This window comes from Bufo gargarizans, chromosome 10 (assembly GCF_014858855.1).
Source record: "Bufo gargarizans isolate SCDJY-AF-19 chromosome 10, ASM1485885v1, whole genome shotgun sequence".
NCBI lineage: Eukaryota > Metazoa > Chordata > Amphibia > Anura > Bufonidae > Bufo > Bufo gargarizans.
The window spans coordinates 121,479,102-121,501,684 of NC_058089.1; the positions used below are offsets into that span (position 1 = coordinate 121,479,102).

Consider the following 22,583-nt stretch of genomic DNA (forward strand, 5'->3'; position numbering starts at 1 on the left):
TACCTTTACACCATTTTTACATTCGATTTAAAGCCATCAAATTTTAATAATCATATGCAGATAATCTTGTTTGTCCCGAAGACCGGGTCCTTTACACCATTTTTTTCATGAGCATCAAAAGCTGTACATAATTATTTTTGGGCGTGCCATCCTCCAACTTTTACCATAAATAATTATTTACGCCCAATGCATGCTGATGCTCTACAGACAAGAATAGGACATGTTCTATCTTTCTTGATGGGCCACGGAATGGCCACTCGTTTGAGGATGCATCTTTGGCGAACCTATTGAAATGAATGGGTCTGCATCGGATCTGCAACAAAATGCAGATTGGGTGAGGACCAAACACACGGCGCTGTGCATGAGGCCTATGTTATAGCACCTCTGTCTGATTTTAAATTATTTTTTGCCTGCATTAGGCCTGACCATAAGGTCCTAATGATAAAAGCTCTAGTATTGCACTGAAATGGGGTCCTAAACGTTTTTCTATAAGGTGACCCACCAGCCTGTAAAATAATGACCAGAGGAATTCTAAGACAAAGGAAACATGAAAAAGGAAGGGTTCGGCAGCCAAACCCAAAACACTATTATATAAGAGGAAACTATCCCATGATGGGGAACATGTATCTGAAAACATAAAAACACAAGACCCTGTTTGAAGCAGCAAATCCAACTTTCACCATTGTAAATATCAAGACGTAATAAGAAATCAAACATTACATTAGTCCATTGAGTTTGAAGAGGACCTCTCACTTCTCCTGACAGGCCTGTTTTAATAGCTTTATGCAATCCCCATGTAATGACAATTCTGGAGCATCGATTCTTATGGCTCTATGTTGTGCCATTCCTTTATTATTTCTACTAGTTATGAATGAATTGCTAGCAGTCTGCAGTAAGGGTACAAAGGGGAGGTAACCAGTTGGGGGGGTGTCCCTGCACAAACTGTCTCTATCCAATCAGTGCTGCCATTTTCAGACTTTGCAGGTACACCCCTCTGTACCCTTACTGCAGACTGCTAACTATTCATTCATAACTTCTAGCAGGAATAATAAAGGAATGGCACAACATAGAGCCATAAGAATAGATGAACCAGGATTGTTATTACATGGGGAATGCAAGAAGCTATTAAAACATGCCTGTCAGGAGCGGGCAGAGTGACTCTTTTAGGGTAATTTCACACTTGCGTTAATTTTGTCCGGTATCGAGTTCTGTCCTAGGGGCTCAATACTGGAAAATAACCGATCAGTTTTATCCTAATGCATTCTGAATGGAAAGCAATCTGTTCAGTATGCATCAGGATGTCTTCAGTTCAGTCACTGTACAGTTTTTGTACGGAGAAAATACAGCAGCATGCAAAATTATGGAACACTTGCCGGAATTCTGGATCCGGCATTAATTTCCATTGAAATGCATTAATGCCGGATCTGGCCCCAAGTGTTCCAGAAAAACTGATACAGTTTTGCGGTCTATGCATGCGCAGACCTTTAAAAATTTGAAAAAGATAAATAACGGATGACAACCGAAGAAACGGATCCGGTATTGCAATGCATTCTTTAGACGGATCCACATCCGGATCCGTCTACAAATGGTATCCATTTGCATACAGATTGCTGGAATCCAACAACACAAGTGTGAAAGTACCCTAAGACACCATCACATTCCACTTTTTATGTTACTGGATATTGGTACAAGACCAAAGCAAATCCTCATGGCTGTTCCTACCAAAGATAATGAAAAGAAATAGCCATGAAAGTAAGCTCTTCCTTAGAAGTACACAGGTTTCACCCCCCCCCCAAATCTAATAACACAAGAACTATGCTTCCCAGTGATGTATGCTTCCCCTTTAAGAAGCTAGTACGCCTCCAGCCCTCTTGCTCTTTTCATCATGCAGTCTGGATTATAAATGTCTCGGGGTGTATAAATAAAAGGGAGATCTACATGCAGAAGGAGAGCTCGGAGCTCTTCTGACACCTCTACACTCTATTTGTTATGTGAATTTGTGGAGCCAGACAGAATGGATGTCTCGGGGGGGATCGGAGGCAGATATCTCGGTGTATGTAGTAGACGCACAGCTCCTCCCCCAGTCAAACATGCAGCTTTTGTATGTAGGCTTAAATGCAGAATATTTCAGAGCAAGCACGTGCCAAAACAGCCTTGCCTTCTCCGGGACACAGAGATATTCAATAAAAAGCTTTTAAAGGCATATTTTTAAACTTGTAACAGGAAAGCTTTTCTGTGTTAAGACAATAATTCTTTTAACAGCATTGATCAAAATGTCATTCTTTTATGAGTGTACAATACCTTTTAATGGCATACAACAAGCCATTAAGGTTATACACCTCCGTAGCGCGCATGGCTTCCTGGAAAAATGGGTACAGCGGCCAAATGAGAAGGAATATTTAGATGCTCTTAATAGGTTAAGCTGCGATTCCAGCTGTAACTCATTCTGAGCCTCACCGGAGAAAATTAGATTTGGGGAGGGGGAGGGTTAAAAATAAATGAATAAAAACGCCATATCTTACGGTGACTGGGGTCAGTTACCCTGAGGCACAGCCTTCATCTAAATTTATCTTCAGAGGATTTCAAATTGTGCAATTTACTCCCAAAATAGTATTAAAGAGAAGGAAAAAAATATAAATGCAATACCTGAACCACTAAGCAGTAAACAGATGGGATTTCCTCAGAATGTAAAAATCCATGCCCTCAACCTGACCCAGAGCGCGTGTCGTACGTCTCTAGTCCAAGACCAAATCCAGCAAGGCTGTTATAGGGGTATTCCGGTAATTTCCAGTATTCCCCTCTTGCCATAGGATAGGGGATAACTATTAGATCAGCTGGGGTCATACCGCTGGGACACACACACCAAGAGAAGGGGGACCTGCACCCCACAGTGCCCCCAAAAATGAAAGGAGAGTTCAGGACGGGCATGCACAAGGCCACTCTATTCATCTCTATGGGACCAGCTGAAAAAGTGAAGCACTGAACTTGGCTACCTCTTGGGGTCCCATTAAAATGAATGTCCTCGTTATTGTGATCAGTGGGGGTTCTAGCAGTAGGACCCCCACCAATCTAATAGATATCACCTGTCCTGTGGATAGGTGATAACCTGAAATTACTGGAATCATTTTGTTATACAGATGTGGAAGGAAAAGGTCAATACTTTCCTTGTTGGACTGGGGATCCACGTTTCCCATCATCCGTGGACGCCGTCGTACATACAGGACATATCATCAATAAGATCTAATAGGTGAATTTGTAAATCATCCCATAGCAAAGAGACCCTGGTGGCAAGTGGAGCTGCCGTCTGCGGGGCCCATCTCCTAGGGCAGTCCAACCCTTTACAGCAGACCTTAACAGCAATAAGCATCAGCCTAAAAAATGTTTGTTATCTTAATGAGACCGGCTGCTTGGAAGCTATGGGGACCTTGTAGAGACCATAAGGTATAACAGGGGGTGCAGGGATGACATTTTGAATAGCACCAACATTTCAATAGGTCTGATGGAAAAGAAAATTTTAAAATCACCCTGGTCCTGAGCACGGCCACAAAGACATGAGATCTTATAGGACGTTGTACGTTTTCCTGTGTACAGTTCATGAAATGCTATAGCATACTACAGACAATAAACCTTATAGTCCAAGCTAAGGGCTCTGTTCCCGTATCCGTTCTGGCCACGTTGGGAGCGATCCTCGCTGTACTACTTACCATACAGTCATACATCAGCAATTGACTCCTATGGTAATATTTGTAAGTACATGGAGGCCTATGGACACATTTAGCACGTACATAGGAAGCTTACCCTGTACACATGCAAAAGCAAGATGTGAACTGCATCTTACATTACAACTTAAAAGGGTTGTTCGCTTTGTTTTATCATATTGAGGAGCTATGCTCATGATAGATCAATATCAGATCGGCGGGGGAATCGACACCCGGCACCCCTACCTTTCAGCTGAAAAGCAAGCAGCGCTTATACGAGCACTGCCTTCTCTTCATTGTTTACCTGCTCATCACAACTGCTGCATTGTGCAGTGCAATTACAACTGCTCCGTCCCATTCACTTCAATGGGACGGATCCTTCCTATTGAAATAAATACTACAAAGTCGTCCCATTGAAGCGAATAGGATGACTGAGCTGTAATTACTCACGTCACGCGCCTACGCCGCCTAGTGGGAGGAGTAGGCGCGTGACATCAGTGAGTGAGCGCCGCCCGCCCGCACTGCCTGCTGTTACCGGAGCTAAGACAGAGTAAGGTATCCAGTAAAGAGATCAGCAATAGTTAAAGTTACTGATTAGTTTATAAATGTTCTCCTGTGAGCGTCGGGGAGGGGGATCTGTGGATGGCACCTTTTAGGGGAGGGGGGGGATCTGTGGATGTCACTGTTTAGGGGAGGGGGATCTGTGGATGTCACCGTTTAGGGGAGGGGGATCAGCTCCCTGCTGTTGTGTGCACAAAGCACAGGGCAGCAGGGAGAGTGCAAAGTCCTATTCACCCTAATAGATCTCTATTAGGGTGAATATGACAAGGGTTCTAGCCCTTAAGGAGGCCAATAGTTATTAAATAAAAATTTAAACCCCCCCCCCCCCCCCAAATATAGAAAACAATATATCGCGATATATATTGCATATCGCACATGCTTAAAATTATATTGCAATACAGATTTTAGGCCACACCCCTAGTTCCAGTACATACCCGAAACCTGACCAGTACATTGTTAGCGGCGGCCAGACTATTAGTAGCGGTGCACTGGAAGTCTCCAGACCCCGCTACCCCCCCCCCCCCCGACAACTTTCTACACTGGATACAGAAATGTGACCAGCTTTACCGCTTAGAGCAATTAGCGCACTGGGATGCCTGCACCGCCCTTTTCAATTCGAGAGAATCTGGAGCCCTTGGCGATCATACAGACACTTCTCAGATACCTAATTCCCTAATAAAATGATTGTAGCAAGCAGGACCTGAATTGTACAAAGGGCCTGGAACCAAATAAGGCAAAGATGGTCCATTAGTGACATTTGGATGATTAATGCAACCGATGTAGGGTTATGATGTTTCGGCAAGACTGTCAAATTGTGATGATATATAACAGACCTATACCAAACACATCTAACCCCCCCCCCCCCTTTCTTCCCCTCCGACTTTCCTATATCCCCGGTTATGTTCCTTTAGGACTCATTACTTGTTACCTATATTGAACTGTAAAAATACATTGTCGAGAGGTCAAGCTATCACTTAGGCCATTTGAATATAACTACCTCATTGCCAGTGTATCTCTGATATATGCTTGTCTTAATGACGCATATTTTTATATATGCTTGTATTTCAATGTATGTTATTTAAGACTTCATGTAAAACCCTTAATAAAAATATTTACAACAAAAGTCGCGTATCCACAAAACACAGAAGCGGTGTGTGCGCACCCCACACTTTTCACAGGCCCCATTGTAAAAATGCTTATTCTTGTCTGTAAAATGGACAATAGGACACGTTCTATAATTTGCAGGCACAGATGCGGACGGCACACGGACGACATGTGTGTGCTGCCCGCACTTTTTTGCAGCTCCACAAAAAATGAATAGATCTGCGTGCGATCCACAAAAAAATGTGGATCAGACGCAGACAAACTATGGTCATGTGAATGTAGCCTTAGGGCTCATGCCAACGGCCATTGTCATTTTAGCAGTCCTCAAATGGCGTATCTTCAAAACATGGATAGTGGCCATGTGTGCATTACATGAAACTGAAACAGTTTGCCCTCTATAGAGCTGTCCTACCCTTGCCCATAAAATGGACATGTCCTATTTTTTGCGGGGCCACAGAACAGACAAACGGATGCGGACAGCACACGGGACAAGATCTGTGTGCTGCCTGCAGTTTAATGAAGGGGTCATCCAGGAGTGGAAAAAAGGGCCTATATTTCCTTCCACACAAAGCGTTGAGGAAGACCAAGATCCTCCATCCTGGAAGGAAGACCAGCTCAGGTAAGGGGACAACTGAATGCAGCAAGTCTAGAAAAGCATGGCTGCAAGACACCCTCACACCCGCTTACGGGTTATGTGCAGTATGTCAGCGCAGCACCGTTCTCTATAATGGAGCTAAGCTGCAATACTGTACAAAACCTAGTCGAAGGAAGCAGCCATGTTTGCCCAATAAAATCCCTATAATTCACAGCATTATAGCTGCAAATTTCCAGCTACAGACAAATTCAGACGCCCCCTCCCTCCCATTTTCTTTCCCAAATGAAGTGAAATAGGCAACAACATAAAAAGATGGGATTTAGGAGGAACATAAATTTTAGCTGACAGCCATGCTCCGTAACAAATTGACATGTTGCAAAAAATCTGTTCAGTCAACAATATGGCCGCCCTGACTGTGGGTGGGCAACATGAGCGTTAGAAAAATAAAAGTGACAGGCGAACAGCCTGATGTTGTATGCACCGTGCAGGTAATGGCTATAGTTATACCATCCAAGAGCTTTTACAAAATAAGCATAATTTGAGGAAATAACGGAAGATATTGGCACAAATTCATCTTTTAATTTTACTTTTTTTTTTATTTATTTTTTAGCTTTCAAAGTTCTGAGCATTTGAAGCGAATGAATCCCCCGGAGAGACTCCATAATGTATCAGCCGCTGCTTTGCAAGACATAATGCAAATATGTAAGAAGGCATTCCGTATAGCAACAGGGGCTGTGAGATATCAAAGATTTCTCCTGCATCAGCCAGAGGATTCAATTACAGCTGTGAAATGAATTTGGATCTCGGTTACTGGACTATAATGTGCACGGCACAAGAGGCTGTTACTGCTGCAGCTCCAATTTCCAGACATATAGCACCCCTGCTCTCCTAGAGCCGGCTCTGGTAATTGCTGTAGGACGCGCTCTTCTGAATTATAATTGCCAGCCATTGCACTCCCTTCCTTTGTGAGAAATTCTGGGCGTGCATAGGATATCCAAATAACAGCCCATCTCAGCACCTTCCAGCCACGGCACACTTCAATCTCTCGCATGAGTAATGAAACAGAAAGGGATACAAAGGCTTAACCTCCCCGCAAACCCCCCCCCCCCCCCCCCCCCCCATCCCCAATCACTGCATTCTTTAAAAATTAAAAATAAAAAAAAACGCAAGAAAAAAATAAATAAAATAAATAAACTTATTCCTCACAAGTCAGATGTAAATGGAAGAAATGCATCACAATTTATACTGTCACCGCCAGCTCTCAAACAGACGGGGAATATAAATGAAGAACTTAACTGCTTGGGACTGGGTAAAAATAATCATTCTTCAGCTGAAATGCAATCATTCATGGAAGGAGGGGGTCATACAAGAGGCTGGCTGTCTATAGGGTCACCTACATTTGCTTACTTATTTGATGAGAGGAGCACAGAGCGGCCATTAATGGTCAAAAGAAAGTGGGTGACAAGGCTCAAGAGGATCAATCTTTTGTTCGTACCCCAAACCCACAGGTTCCCGTGTGATCTCTGCGATGCAAGATGAAGTTACAAGCTAAAATGGCAATGTGGTCATCATGACGGATCTTTGGCCTGGTCTGGGGCTTCCGTTAACAGGATTCAGACGTGTTATGAAGAAATTTGCAAATACGGCACCAACCACCCCAAAAAAAAAAATCCAACCTGACATGCTGTTTGAATGGCCAGTATTTGTACCCAGATAATGAAGTAGTCACAAAGAGTGCGGTCTGCTATACCATTCACTACCTCTCCACCCTGCACAGACCTGTCCTGGGTCACTCCCAATCAAGCCGCAGTAAACATGGCTGTAGGAGAGGACATGCAAGATTCACTAAGGCTACGTTCACGTCTCCGTTAAGGAGATCTGGCACAAACGCAGAACAGAAATGGTTGCATGTAACGGTTTTCGTCTGGACGAAACCTGGAATTTATGCCGGAAATCTTCCAGATCTCATTGCAGTCAATGGGGACCCAGCAACGTCAGATACTAGGAGATCCGCCAGGCTGCTCTGTGCCGGATGAGCCTGCCAGATCTTCTAATGAAGTATGAGAATAGTAAGAGTAAGGGTCCATTCACACATCCGTTTTTTCTTTCCTGATCTGTTCCGTTTTTTGCGGAACAGATCAGGACCAGATCTGGACCCGCTTTTCATATTGCGCATGCGCCGGCCAACTAAAGACAGCCGGCCGATGCATGCGCAATATGAAAGGATGTTCCTCTGCCCATAATGGGCAGAGCAGTGCGCAGGTGCGGGCCAGTTCCCAGCCCGCCGTCCTCTGGTGCCGCTCGTGACGTCCGCCGGCTGGAGGTGTGTTTTTCTGGGCACATCGCCCAGTAACGCCGCCCCTGGTTAAAGAGTCTATAACCTGATCTGAGCGGTCTAAAACGCTCAGATTAGGTGAAAGACTCCCTTTAAATATAAAACATGTCCTATTCTTTTCCGCAAAATTCGGATCCTGGTACAATACAAAGTCAATGGATCCGCAAAAAACGGAAGACATTCGGATGTCATTCCGTATGTCATCCGTTTTATGCGGAATGCGTTCCTGGAAACACATAACAAATTTGTTTTGTTTTTTTTGGGGGTTTTTTCATTTTTTTTTTTATTTAAGAAATCCAAACAACTTTATTTGATTATTGAAATTTATACACGTTTCCGTTTTTTGCGGATCCGCAAAAAACGGATGACATATGGAAACATTTTCAGGAACAGCGGATCCGCAAAAAACTGACCGAAAATCGGGATATAGGAAAATACTGACGTGTGAATGTAGCCTAAGAATGAAGCCTAAAAGCCATCAACTCCATTATAAAGCTGGCTAGAACATGACGGTCACAACTCGCCTTCTCCCCTCCCTGCACAATGACCCTTGCATGAAGCATACCCACAATACTTTCCCACAGAAAACAATGGGAGCTATTTACCAAAAAGCAGTACAAAAGAAACTGGTATAAAAAAGAAAAAGACGCACGGGCCGTTTTTGAATGTCTGTGCAACTATATTTAGGCCCATGCAACATTTTTATGCCGTCCTCGCTACTGGGAAGTCGTGGGGGTGGGGACATCGGCTGACAAATTCAACATTTACACCTGTTCTAAGGCATATGACTGAAATCTACAACAGTCAGGGGTTCTAGACACACGCATTAGCAGATGATGGGACCAATTTATGACAAAGGTGTGCGCCTTGTAATAAATTAGGCGCATCCTCCGGCAACACATGGGGTATCAATGTCAGGTGTAAAACGCCGGTCTTTGATAAAAGACCCCCAATGATTCCTCTCCAGACTACAGATTCCCGAAGGGCTGCTGTAAAGCATATCTCTGACCAGGTAAGGTGGCCGCATCCAAAACCCTGCAGAGAAAATGGAAAAGAAAAATCTACAATACGAATTTCAAAACGGATTACAAAAACATTTTCAGTATGTGGTTTAATACATAGGCGATACATTGCCTTTAAGCATAGCCAGAGGGGGGCCCCCCATGGCTCTCTCATACTCAAGGCAAGGGATCATGCTAAAAAGACTACAAAGTACCCCTAGATAAAACTACACGTGTACAAGCAGTCACGTTGCCACCAAAACATTCATTACATGTTAATTTGGGGCTGGGATTTCTCTTCTGTTGCTTAATTACAGTATAAACCTGAGCTCCGAGTGGAAACAAATTGTGACATGTAATTATGAAGGAAATAAGTGGTTTTAACCAAACATGTAAATGACACAAAGATAATAGATTTCGAAGCTGAAATCCAGTGACACCGTTCAAATGTCACTGTACAATAATTATTCTTTTCCATAGAGATTAAACTTGTTAATTGGAAACCATCGTGAATTGTAAATCACTGAATCATAAAAGGAGGCTGCAGATCAGCGGCATTCTCCTGTAATGAATGGCACCGCGCTTCTAGCGAATGTGCTGAATTTTATGGCGTGCTTCAAGATAGGATGGCGATCCTAGGCTGTAACCCGGCATCCGCTATGATGGTGCGCCAAGTCTGGGTTATCATTATTTCTCACAGTTGCAGATGGGACAAAAGGATCTACAAAAGTGTAAAGCTGCGAACGCCATCCCTACTACTGGGATACTGATTTATCATTATTATACAGTGGTCATTCAGGTAAGTGGATGTCCATGTAATACACAAGGACGACACCAGTCTGTCAGTATGGGAGCCACTCAAAAAGTTCTGGCCCACAAAGAAGGGTTCTGAATGGGCGACGCCCCTCTATGAGGTCTATATGTTCTAAAAGGCCAGAAGGGCAAGAGCCCCAAAAGAGGAAAATAGGTCAACTGATTCTCCTACTGTATTCTAAGGGTTGGCTAAACCTAATAAACGTACACTGATCAGCCATAAGATTAATCCATCCGCATATTTATAGGACCCTTATGGTGCCAGAAAATTCTGATCTGCCTCTGCCAGGAATATCTGGGACCAGGACATTAGCAGTACATCTTTAAAAGGGGATGTCCGACCCTCTACAAGTGATGGCCGATCCTCCGTATAGGCCATCATTATCCGATTGCAGCCGTTCTACACAGCGCCGATCAGCTGCTCTGTTGTGGCTCTGGATTTATCCACTGCACCAGCACGGGGGCTACTGCAGAGCAGCTGATGGTTGGTTTTGCGGGGTGTCTGATCCCCACCGATCAGATAGCGAAGGTCTATCACGAGGACAGGCTACCTCTTGTAAAAGGGCTGGACAATACCTTTCAAGCCTGAAAATTGTGAGCTGGGACCTCCGGGGATCGGATTTGTTTTTCCACTATCCCACAGATGCTCAAATTGGATTGAGACCTGTTGAATTTGAAGGCTAAGCCATCCCCTTGAACTCTTTGTCACATTCCTGAAGATTTTTGTACTTGGTCTGTACAATGTTTAGGTAGGTGGTACGTCAGTGTAATTTCCACATGATGCCAGGACCCAAGGCTACTCGGCAGAATATTGCCCAGCGCATTCATACTGACTCCAGTGGCTTAGCCTCTTCCCATTTCACATCCTGGTGCAATATCCACCCCAGGTAAGTGAAGCATGTCCACCTGATGTAAAAGGAAAGGTGATTCTGACAAAGCTGCCTTCTTCCATTGCTCTATGGTCAGGTTCTCAGATGCCTACTGTTTGTGTTTCAGTAGCGGACAGGGGTTCAGAATTGGTACTGTCACTTCATAGCCATGTGGCTATCCTGACATCTTTCTATCAAAGCCAGCAGTACCAGTTTCTATTACAGTAGCTCTTCTGTGCTATCAGACCAGACTGGCTAGCTTTGCTCCACCGGCAGAAGAATAAGCCTTGGTCGCCCATGACCCTGCCACCGATTCATTGGTTGTCCTTCCTTGGACCACTACATACTGTGCGCACACCACAAACCCTAATGTTTTGTTTTATATAGGGCCCACATTCTTGATTTTTATGCCAAGCTGAACTTTATCTCTAAGGATGCTTTTACTTTCACTGTATGTTCTAAATTTCAGGGTGGAACACTTACAGAATGACCCACTGGACAAGCAGCAGAAAGGACATCACTACTTATCAGAATATAAGGGGCATAACCGACAGGAAGTCACAATTCATGCACTTCAACGCGACTTCCACCCTCTTCAAAGAAAAGAATAAACATAAAAACCTCAGCGAGACATAAATGACATTAGGATCTCCCTATACTGATTTGCATGTCCATGTACACTGTGTATTCTTCTATTAGCTGCTGCTATGGCTTCCCCTGTGTCCTCAGATATTCTGGTTTAGCTGTAAATGTCACGACTCATGAAAAAACAAACAACCACACACATATGTATACATATATACATACATATATATATATATATATATATATATATACACACACACACACACAAACTTGTCTCCGAGGATACAGGCTAGAGATAGACAACCTCCACCTATCACTTGTAAAATCCTGGAATGCCCTTTAAAGGCCTAGTTCACACATCCGTTTTTAACAGACACGTCATTTTCCATAGGCAGCACATGAACCCATTGATTTTAATGCGTTTGTTCACAAATCAGTGGTTTTCCAATGAAAAAAATAAATAAAAAAATAAATAAATGCACCAGAAAATACACTGGGGGGGGGGAAGGGACGTAATCCATACAGAAATCTGCAACAAAATCCGCACCTGTGTAATTTCTGTTGGATTTTTTCACCACATGTGAAGGCCTCCTAATGGGGAGCTCACAAATCTGTCCTGACAAATTATGTCAGAAGAGAGAAGGATCGGACGCGCTGTACTTCAGCCTACAGCTATGGACGGTGCGTGGGCACCTACAGACTGGGAAAGAATTGCGAGCATGAAAAGTATATTCACACCAGTACCCAGGAGTGATCTGACCAGTCATCCAGACCCACGCATGTTCTAACATGACCAAACACACTTGACCAAGTTGAGGAATGATCTAGTCAGTTTTAACTTACAAACACAAGTCCGCAGACTAATGAAGTGAACGTCTGTTCACTTTTTTTTTACCTAATCTGACTCTTCCCATACAGCAATCAGCCAAAACATTAAGGCCCCTTTCACACGGGCGAGATTTCCGCGCGGGTGCGATGCGTGAGTTGAACGCATTGCACCCGCACTGAATCCTGACCCATTCATTTCTATGGGGCTGTTCACATGAGCGGTGATTTTCACGCATCACTTATGCGTTGCGTGAAAATCGCAGCATGTTCTATATTCAGCGTTTTTCACGTAACGCAGGCCCCATAGAAATGAATGGGGTTGCGTGAAAATCGCAAGCATCCGCAAGCAAGTGCGGATGCGGTGCGATTTCCACACATGGGTTCTAGGTGACAGTCTATTCACTGTATTATTTTCCCTTATAACATGGTTATAAGGGAAAATAATAGCATTCTGACTACAGAATGCTTAGTATAATAGTGCTGGGAGGGTTAAAAAAAATAAAAAAAAGTTAACTCACCTTATCCCCATGATCGCCTAGTTCCCGGTCGGTCTGTTCTTTAGCTGTGGCTAAAGGACCTGTGGTGATGTCAGATCACATGCTCCATCACCATGGTGATGGACCATGTGATTGGAGCATGTGATCTGACATCACCAAAGGTCATTCAGTCCACAGCTAAAGAACAGACCGGGATCTACACGATCATGGGGATAAGGTGAGTTAACTTTTTTTATTATTTTTAACCCTTCCAGCACTATTATACTAAGCATCCTGTATTCAGAATGCTATTATTTTCCCTTATAACCATGTTATAAGGGAAAATAATACAATCTTCAGAACATCAATCCCAAGCCCGAACTTCTGTGAAGAAGTTCGGGTTTGGGTACCAAACATGCGCGATTTTTCTCACGCGAGTGCAAAACGCATTACAATGTTTTGCACTCGCGCGGAAAAATCGCGGGTGTTTCCGCAACGCACCCGCACATTTTTCCGCAACGCCCGTGTGAAACCAGCCTAAAACTCCCTGCTTATTATTGTGTAGGTCCCACACGTGCAGCCAAAATCTGCTCCAATCCATCAGGACATGGACCCCACAAGACCTCTGGAGGTGTCCTGTGATACCTGGCACCAAGAAGTTGGCAGTCTTACAGCATCCCTTAAGTCCTGTAAATTGCGAGGCCTCAGTGGATTGTACTGGTTTTCCCAGCACTTTCCACAGATCAGATTAATGCTCCTTTCAGACTAGCGTTTTTGTTTTCCAGTATTGAGTTCCGTCATAGGGGCTTAATTCCAGAAAAAAAAGCGCTTCAATTTTGTACCCATTCATTGTCCATGGGGACAAAACTGAACTGAACGCTCCAAAATGCATTCCATTCCGTTTAGCTGCGTTCTCATAACGGAGAGCAAACCACAACATGTTGTAGTTTGCTTTCCGTCCTGGGAAACGGAGCAAGACGGATACGACATTACCCCCAATGTAAGTCAATGGGGATGGATCCGTCTTGGCAATGTTAAAGATAATACAACCGGATTCATAACAGATGCAGACGGTTGTATAATCAGTAACGGAAGCAACTTTTGCTGGACCCTGCTGGATCCAGCAAAAACGCTAGTAGGAAAGTAGCCTAAGCTCTGGAGAGCCTGGAGGTCAGGTCATCACGTTGAACTTTTCTTCATGTTCCTCCACTTCTGAACAATTTCTACAGTGTGGCCAGGACTTTATCCTACTGAAAGAGGCACTGCCATTAGGGAATACCGCTGCCATGGAGAACGATGTTTAGGTAGAGGCTATATGTCACATCCTCATGAGTGCCAGGTCCCAAGGTTTCCAGCAGAACATTTCTCAGAGGATCACACTGCCGGCTTGTCTTCTCCTCATAGTGCAGCCTGGTGCCATCTCTTCCCCAGGTAAGTGATGCACATGCACCCGGCCATCCACATGATTCATAAAACCAGGTCTCTTTCCTCTACTGCTCCATGGTCCATTTCTGGTGTCCACATGTCCATTACATAAGCTCTCAGTGGTGGACAGTCAGCACGGGCACTTTGTGCAGTGAGCACCCAAGGGTGCCTGGTTGTATCTGCGCAACTCGTGTACATTGCAGGTAGTAACCTGGCTAGGATCACTTGCCAAATGTACGGCACGTGATCCTGGAAGCACCGCCATTTAGACAGGAGAGATCATTGCAGTCCCGGTAAGGCAATAATCATCATCTACATACATCATATTACACATCGACAGGGGGGGGGCAACATTTAAAAAAAATAAAAATAAAATGGATAATCCCTCAAGAACTGACTGTTCAATTTCTTGAGAGACGCCAGTGACACAAGACATTTAATGTTAGGGTGCTGCCACATATATCTTGTAAGCACCTTGCTATGGCTTTTTTTTTTTTTTTAAATTGTCAAATTTTTCTTGCGTTATTTTGTCATACTTTTGCTTTAATATATGGGAAATCAGACTCAGAGCATGAAGAGATTCTTTAAAAAAAAAAAACTGCAAGGAAACGGTCTTAAAGCAGCACTACGAAAATACTGGAAAACTGCCACTGTGGCCCATTGCCACTAATCAGATTTCACCTTTCATTTTTCAGAGCTACTTTGGAAAATGAGAGGATCAATCTGGTTGGTGGCTATGGGTAATATGCCAGTTTTCCACCAGTCTTAATAAATCTACCCACTTTTCTTGTGAAAAGACCCTTATTCACGTCATCTGCCAGAGGTTTTGGTTTATGGCTGACTGGTGTATACCCAAAATGTAAAAAGGGTCTTTTTTTTTTTTTTTTATCCAGGAACAGCACCACACTCATCCATGGGCATTGACTGGGATTGCAGCTAAGCGCCATTCCAGTGACTAGAGCCGACGTGCAAAATCACACTACAGGTTGATCATGAAAGGTTCCCATGGAAAGCAGACATCAGCAGCGAGCGCCACTTTCTACTTTGTCAAAGCGATGATGAAACTGAAAACTGCAGTGGAACTTGGCATCCATCAGCAACATGCTCCACTGTTCACCACTGCAATCTTATGCCCACTTTAGGTCTGCAGCCTACAAGAGTACAGGTCTCCAGCATAGGCAAGCATGAAGAGGTTAATCATCCTGCTTGCACAGAAGTTGGGGATGATGCAAGAAAAGGGAGGAACCTAGGGCTACCTGCACACTTTGTGGATTACACACAGTTTCTTGTGTGGAAAAACTGCTGTGTAAAACAGTACCAGCAAAGAGTATTGGATTACACAAGTTTCATGTACACTTTGCCAATTTCTTTAAAATGCACAGAATGTCAATAGTGTGGATTCCACCCTTTTCAATGCAAGGGTGAGAACTGCTGCAAAAAAAAAAATATGCATCGCATCACATCCGCAACAAAATCCGCAAGTACCACATGCAGATTTTGGTGCAGAAACTCATCGTGTGTGGGTAGCCCAACATTTCTAGAGAGCAAAGTCTACAGAGAAATGTTATGGTGATCTGGGCGTTCCGGAGAACATGGTGAAAGGAAGATGTCACCAGTGAGTTACTGGATCTTACTGCTGTGTATTCTGCCTCTGAATGCATCTCATCAGTGATGTATTCTCCTTTTTATTCTGTTGCACTGAATTAAAGCCCTTCCCAGGTTACAACAGGAAAACTGCACCTTTCTAAAGTCATCCACACCTGCCCTCAGGGTTTATGAAAACAGGCCCTTCAAATGACTTCTTACTCAGAACTTGCCAAGTAAGGGCTCCTTCACACAAGCGTATCCTGTGCGGGTAATCCGCTGCGTGAAAGAGAGCCAAGCCCGGCTCCGGACAGCAGAGACACGGAGCAGTAACATGATTGATAATGCTCTTTGCCTCTCACGGTGACAACTTTATCTCACTATGATTTTGTAGTAAAAAGATCACAGAGAGGCACAGAACATTATCAATCATGTTAATGCTCCGTGTCTCTGCTGTCCAGAACGGGGCTTGGCTCTCTTTCACGCAGTGGATTACCGCACGGTATCCGCTCGTGTGAAAGAGCCCTAATTGTGCATGCTGGGAGTTGCAATTCTACAACAGCTGGATTGTGGAAACTACCACCGAAGGGCATAGAGAGACTGTATGACTCCCTAGAACAAAGCCTCAGTGTCATGCCATACATGCACCATCTGGTGCCATATGTACTATGTCATTCCACACATGAAGCAATGCTTGCTTACCGCTAAAACAGCCTGCAAACTGACTGTGTACATCAGCTCTAAGGGTTTATTCACACATCAGGCTTTCTGCATGAAAAACACATGAATGCAACGTGTGCATAAACCCTTAGAGAATGTCCACAAGTGGTATACACACTATGGCTTTTACAGTAGAAGCAATGTGGAGTAGATCTGAAGAACTCTCACCCACACACTATAGAGAAATTCCACAACATAAATTTACCTGTGGTGTGTATTTAAAGGGCATCTGTCAGCAGATTTGTCCCTATGACACTAGGTGACCTGTTACATGTGCACTTGGCAGCTGAAGGCATCTGTGTTGGTCCCATGTTCATACGTGCCCGAATTGCTGAGAAAAATGATGTTTTAATATATGCAAATAAGCCTCTAAGAGCAATGGGGGCGTTACCATTACACCTAGAGGCTCTGCTCTCTCTGCACCTTTGATTCACATGGGCTGGCAGTGAAAACATTTCAAAGGTAAAAATATGCTGAGAGATGCCCTTTAAACCCTTTCCTGACCAGGAAAAATAAAAAGGCAGAGAGAGTAAAAAAAGTAATGCAAAATGAAAAAAAAAAAAATAATGAAAAAAAAAAAAGAAAAAAAAAAAAGAAAAAAAAAAAAAAAACACACACACACACAACAACGTCTGGGGCAGAAGCTGTTAAAAACAGCAGCATGTCAATTCATGCTGCAGATTCACATCACATATTTCATCCTTTGTAATGCTGCGGATCTCATGCTGTACAGTGCAAAGGGTTAAATCCAGAGTGGAAATCTGTAACATAAGATGACATGCGGTGGAATTTAGAATCCGCACCATAGGTCAATTTCTGTTGCAGTTTTTTTTTTTGCAGTGTGTGTATGGGTCCACAATCTGGAGCTGCGGTGCAAGGCAATGCTTCCGCGGTGTTTCAGTCTGTGCCTCCGCACGGCTGGTTCGGACAGATCACAGACCTATTTAAGATATTTGGGTCTAGATCAGTCACGGCAGCTACATGGATGGTGCCCGAACAACGGCCGTGTGCAAGAGGCCTAAACCACAGATGAATATTCTTTACCAACACAAAGCATCGGTCAGTGAGGATCACTTACTGACCTGTAGGTCGTCACGTCTCAGAGGCTCCATGATCTCTTCCTCTGAAGCAGTACTCAATGTAATGGTGAAGAAAAATCCTTGGTTCCGGACTGAATTCTGCCGCTTGGAGTCACTGACCGGTCATTAGCTGCGAAGTTACAATAGCATAAGCATTTCTCAGATATAACTTGGGGGATATTCACACTGTGCTTCTGCATTCACAATTCATTTTCCCTACAAATTCTGTTTCAGTGGAAATCTGTTCCACTCATTGGAGGCATATTACTCAGTCCAGATCCTACCGGAGTAAAGACCTACCCTGGTCCGGATGTTATCTGAAGAAGGAGCCCGTTCGTCTCCGAAACTAGTCAGTATGCATCGCTAAATAAAGAATCTGAACGAGATTGTTTCTTACCCGTTCCCCTCCTGAGCAGTGTGCGGACATTATTCTATTCCCTACTGTCTCCTATCCTGAGAATAAAGCCATCAAATGATAAAATCCTGAACAATCCCTTTAACCATCAAGCTACAGCAGTTGTCCAAAGGAACACGGTAAAGGGGCTGTCCGACCCCAAAACCAAATTTAGGCCTTATGCAAATTACAGTGTGCCGGCTGGGCCCATGCTGCTGACGGCAAATTGTGGTTCGCAGTGCACGGGCACCAACCGTAGAGCCGCCGCACACGCATTGTGGACCAACTCACTTGAATGGAGTCTGCGATCTGCATCCGACGGTCTGCACTGCAAAAAAAGTAGTGAATGTACTACCTTTCTGCGGTGCTGAGGCACGGACAGAAACCCCATGGAAGCGCTCCGTAGTGCTTCTGTGCCTCCGTTCCGCACTGACCTTCTGGATTGCGGACCCATTTAAGTGAATGGGTACGCATCTGTGATGCGGGGTGCACATGGGCCGGTGCCCGTGTATTGCAGCCCTAGGCATGAGGCCTCACCCATTTACCAATGCTCCATTCCAGCAATTAGGCTCCTGTCCCGTCCGTGGTCACGTGCAGCCATTCTCTGGACTTCACAGTGACGGGTCGGGTCCCTAAGTGGCATGTGGCCACAGAGGCTCAGTTGTTATGTGCCACTTGGAAACATACCACCGCTGAGGCTAGTGAATGGCTGCAACAGTGCACGTGCCCACAAAAGGGAACGGGCCGCCGATAAAAAGATAAGTAGGTTTCCCTCTTTTTAAACACATCCCAGCCCTTTGGCTTGGGGCTCAGACAACCCTTTCACAAGCTGCAGATTGTGTTGCAGAAATTTTCATGAATGAAAGGTCATTTCCATTCACCTGTATCGAAAATGCAGAAATCCATGTGTCTGCCGCCTCATTCAAATTAATGGAACCTAATAGTCACGGAAATCTCCGATACAAAATCTGCAGCGTATGAAGGCGCCCTTAGGATACCTCCATGCAGCGCAGATTTGTGCGCCAAAAATCCGCACCAAAACCGCACATAAATCTGCACTATTTGTCGCGGTTTTAATGCCTTTTTGTGCAGTTTTATACGATTTTTGGTGCAGATTTTATGTTTTTCTTAGAAACTCCATTGAAGTCTATGGGGAAAATCACTGTACAGAAGGTGCGGAATCGCACAAACAATTGACATGCTGAAGATTTCAATTTCCTCATGGAAGAAAAAAAGCTAAGTTTAAAGGGGTTGGGCAGTTTTTTTAAACTGATGATCTATCCTGTGGATAGATCATCAGCATTTAATTGGCGGGGGTCCGACACCCGGGACCCCCGTCGATCAGCTGTTTGAGAAGGCAGCAGCGCTGCAGTAGCGCCACGGCCTTCTCGCTGTTTACCGCAGGCCCAGTGATGTCACGACTTGTATCACTGGCCTGGGCGCGGCTAAGCTCTGTTCACTTGAATGGAGCTTAGCCGCGCCCAGGCCATTGATACTAGTCGTGACGTCACTGGGCCTGCGGTAAACAGCGAGAAGGCCACGGCGATACTGCCAGCGCCGCTGCCTTCTCAAACAGCTGATCGACGGGGGTCCTGGGTGTTGGACCCCCGCCCATTAAATGCTGATGATCTATCCACAGGATAGATCATCAGTTTAAAAAAACTGCAGAACCCTTTAACATAAGAATTGTCTAATCTCATACACTTTGCTGGTACTGCACCTATATCAGGAATGGAGCCCCGCAAAGTGGCAGCTGGAGAACTCCGGTCCGGCCACCACCCTGAAGAAGTGAATGTGAAAGGGCACCATGCATGGCCGGCCACCGCTTCCATTCACTTCTATAGGCCTGACGGAAATAGCCAAGCCAGCACTCAGCTATTTTCGGCAGCCCCATAGAAATAAATGGAGGGCGGCTTCACATGCACCCTTCACCACTTTCGGGGCTCCATTCTCAATAAAGGTGAGGGTACCAGCGGGGACCCGCACCTATTAGACAATGGGGGCATATCACTTGGCTCTGCCCCAATTGGCTGAGAGGAGACAACCCCTTTAAGAGACGTGCATAGTATTCTTCCCTCTAACACTCGGTGCAGGGGTCATGTGCCTTTTAAAGGGGTTTTCCGGGAATTTGATGACGATAACTTTCCTCAGGATAGGTCATCAGTATCTGATCGGTCTTCCGCTGATCAGCTGTTTGAGAAGGCACCGACGATGGCAGTAGTGCCGCAGCCTTCTCTCAGCTTTTCCTAGGCCAGTGATGACACATTCATCGGTCAAGTGGCCTAGGAGCAGCTCAACCCCATTAAAGTCAGTGGGGCTGGGCTGCAACACCAAACACAGCCACTATACAATGTACGGCGCTGTGCTTGGCGAGTTGAAAGGACGCAGCGCTCAAAAGGAGCACCGATGCCTTATCAACCAGCTGATCGTGGGGGGGGGTCCGGTGTATCTGATGACAGATTCAGAGGATCGGTCATCAGTATCCGAATCCCAGAAAACCCCTTTAAGTTGCAAAACTTTTTTTTTCCTTTCACAGCGGTGTCAATTTCAGTGAATTTAGGTAACGTGTGCCCCATAATTGCGCATTCATATCAGACAAAACAGGATACAACTAGTGTTGAGCGAACTTGTGTTTTAAGTTTGGCGTCTAAAGTTCGGGTTATCAAAGAATCGCGTTTTAGAATCCATAACGCGATTCTTCAATAACCCGAACCCGAACTTTAGACACCGAACTTAAAACACAAGTTCGCTCAACACTAGATACAACCTCTCTGAAGGCGGCTATCACACACTTTTTTAGGCACTTTTTTTTGGGCAAAAAAGTAAAAATAAAAAAATTTGACGCCGGTTTGGCAAAAAGAAATTCTCAAGCTCCTTTTTGCATATTTTTTTTTATTTTTTTTAACACCTGTGTGACAATATTTTGGCTTACGCTGCCCTCGCCAATGGAGAACCATCAGTCCCGGAAAGTTCACCAACATTTACACCCAATAGAAGGCGTAAATGTTAAGGTACGGCCACACGTGTCGCAGAAAAGTCGCGCCACATAATGGTAATCGATGGTCTTGCAATGTGACAGTTGCAAAAAAAACAAAATCCACGCGGGATTTTTTTTTTATGTGACTGTTTAGTCGCAGCAATGTCGCGTTGCAACACCATCGATTATCATTACAAAAAAACGTTGCGCAGCTTTTCTGCAACACGTCGCCATGCGGCCGAATCCATTCAGGGACTGAAGTCGCTTTCACTGCGGGCGCACGGACTGCTGCAGGACGCACCTTGTCATAGATTGGGCGCATCCTCCTGCAGCGCCGGGGGTATCAAGGCCCACCATAAAAAACTGTTCTTTGATTAATGACCCCCACAGTGTGCAAAAAAATACCAGAAAACCTTTGAAAAAAAAAAAAAAACAGGTGGACAAAATAACAAAACAAAAACGCATGCTGGTGTTTTTACAGCCACAGAAAAACCGCTAGCGCAAATCTGTGTATGAAGGAACCCCAAGTGAGGCGTTTTTCTGTGGCAGCACCTCACAGACCAATAGGATTCTAAAAAATAAAGTGCATTTACTTCATGAGCCCAAATGAAGAGTCTCTGAAACGAAGTGGCCGCGGTAATGGGCGCACAGACACGTACATGTTATCTCCCGGTCATTTTACCTCAGACACACGGAAAGTTTCTCACCATCTCTGCAGGCAGCGTCTGTTTTCACTACTCCTGCTTCACCTCAGCGCATCCTAACCCGCTGCTCAGCCCGCGGTGGGAGATTGACAAGCCAACTCTCCAATCACTCTTTCCCGCCCCGGCCGAAGTAACCAATCACAGAGCAGGTTCACTATCCCGCTTCTGGTAGGGCGACACTCTGGTTGCCTAGGGAACGGCTTCGTTCACTAACCGGCCCCTGCAGGCATAACAGGCCAATGAGAAAGGAGTACGGATGAGTGACAGCCAAACAGGCCAATGAGACGTAAGCCAAAGAAGTTTGGTGGAGAGGGAATGAAAGCGTCGCGCTGTTACTAGGGAGACGCTTCCACAGCTGCATTGTGTTTAAGGAAAACGGTTGATGAGGAGGGCGGTGAAGAGTTCACGTGGAGGAGTTAACTCATTCACACGTCAGTGTTTGCTCAGTGATTGTGAGCCAAAACCAGGATTGGAGGCTGCACAGACATCAGGTATAAAGGAAGGATCTGCGCCTGTTCTGGGTTTAGAGCCGCACCTGGTTTTGGCCCAAAATCACTGACCGAACACGGACGTGTGAATGAGGCACACTGGAGACAGTTCACACCAAGTATTTTTAGAGATAAAATAAAAAAATTGACACTCATCAGTTTTTTTGCATGTATTCCCCCCCCCCCCCCCCCCGACGTGTCTTTTGGCGCAGTCTCAGAGAGGATTTTCATTCCTGCTTATTTTTAATGGATATTCTGGCCACAGAATCCGCGCCAAGAATGGGCAGGACGCTTTTCTTTTCCATGGTGCGGCTCTTAAAACCACAAGTGAAAATAAATAAATAATT

At 44.8% G+C, this 22,583-nt stretch overlaps 1 protein-coding gene across 3 annotated transcripts in view; it reads right to left on the minus strand.

The window, feature by feature from the left end:
- The window catches only part of PMFBP1 (polyamine modulated factor 1 binding protein 1), a 148,007-nt gene extending 126,174 nt beyond the window's left edge, over positions 1-21,833 (minus strand). For 2 of the 3 annotated variants that reach the window (XM_044270986.1, XM_044270983.1), the window contains exons 1-2: positions 21,752-21,833; positions 17,677-17,803 (exon numbers count right to left, since the gene is read on the minus strand). In XM_044270986.1, the coding sequence (XP_044126921.1) occupies positions 17,677-17,706 (30 nt within the window). In that variant the 5' untranslated portion in view covers positions 17,707-17,803; positions 21,752-21,833. Of the gene's footprint in view, positions 1-17,676; positions 17,804-21,726 lie in introns of all 3 variants that reach the window. The other variant, XM_044270985.1, reaches the window with a different exon arrangement.
- Between the last annotated feature and the right edge of the window lie 750 nt (positions 21,834-22,583).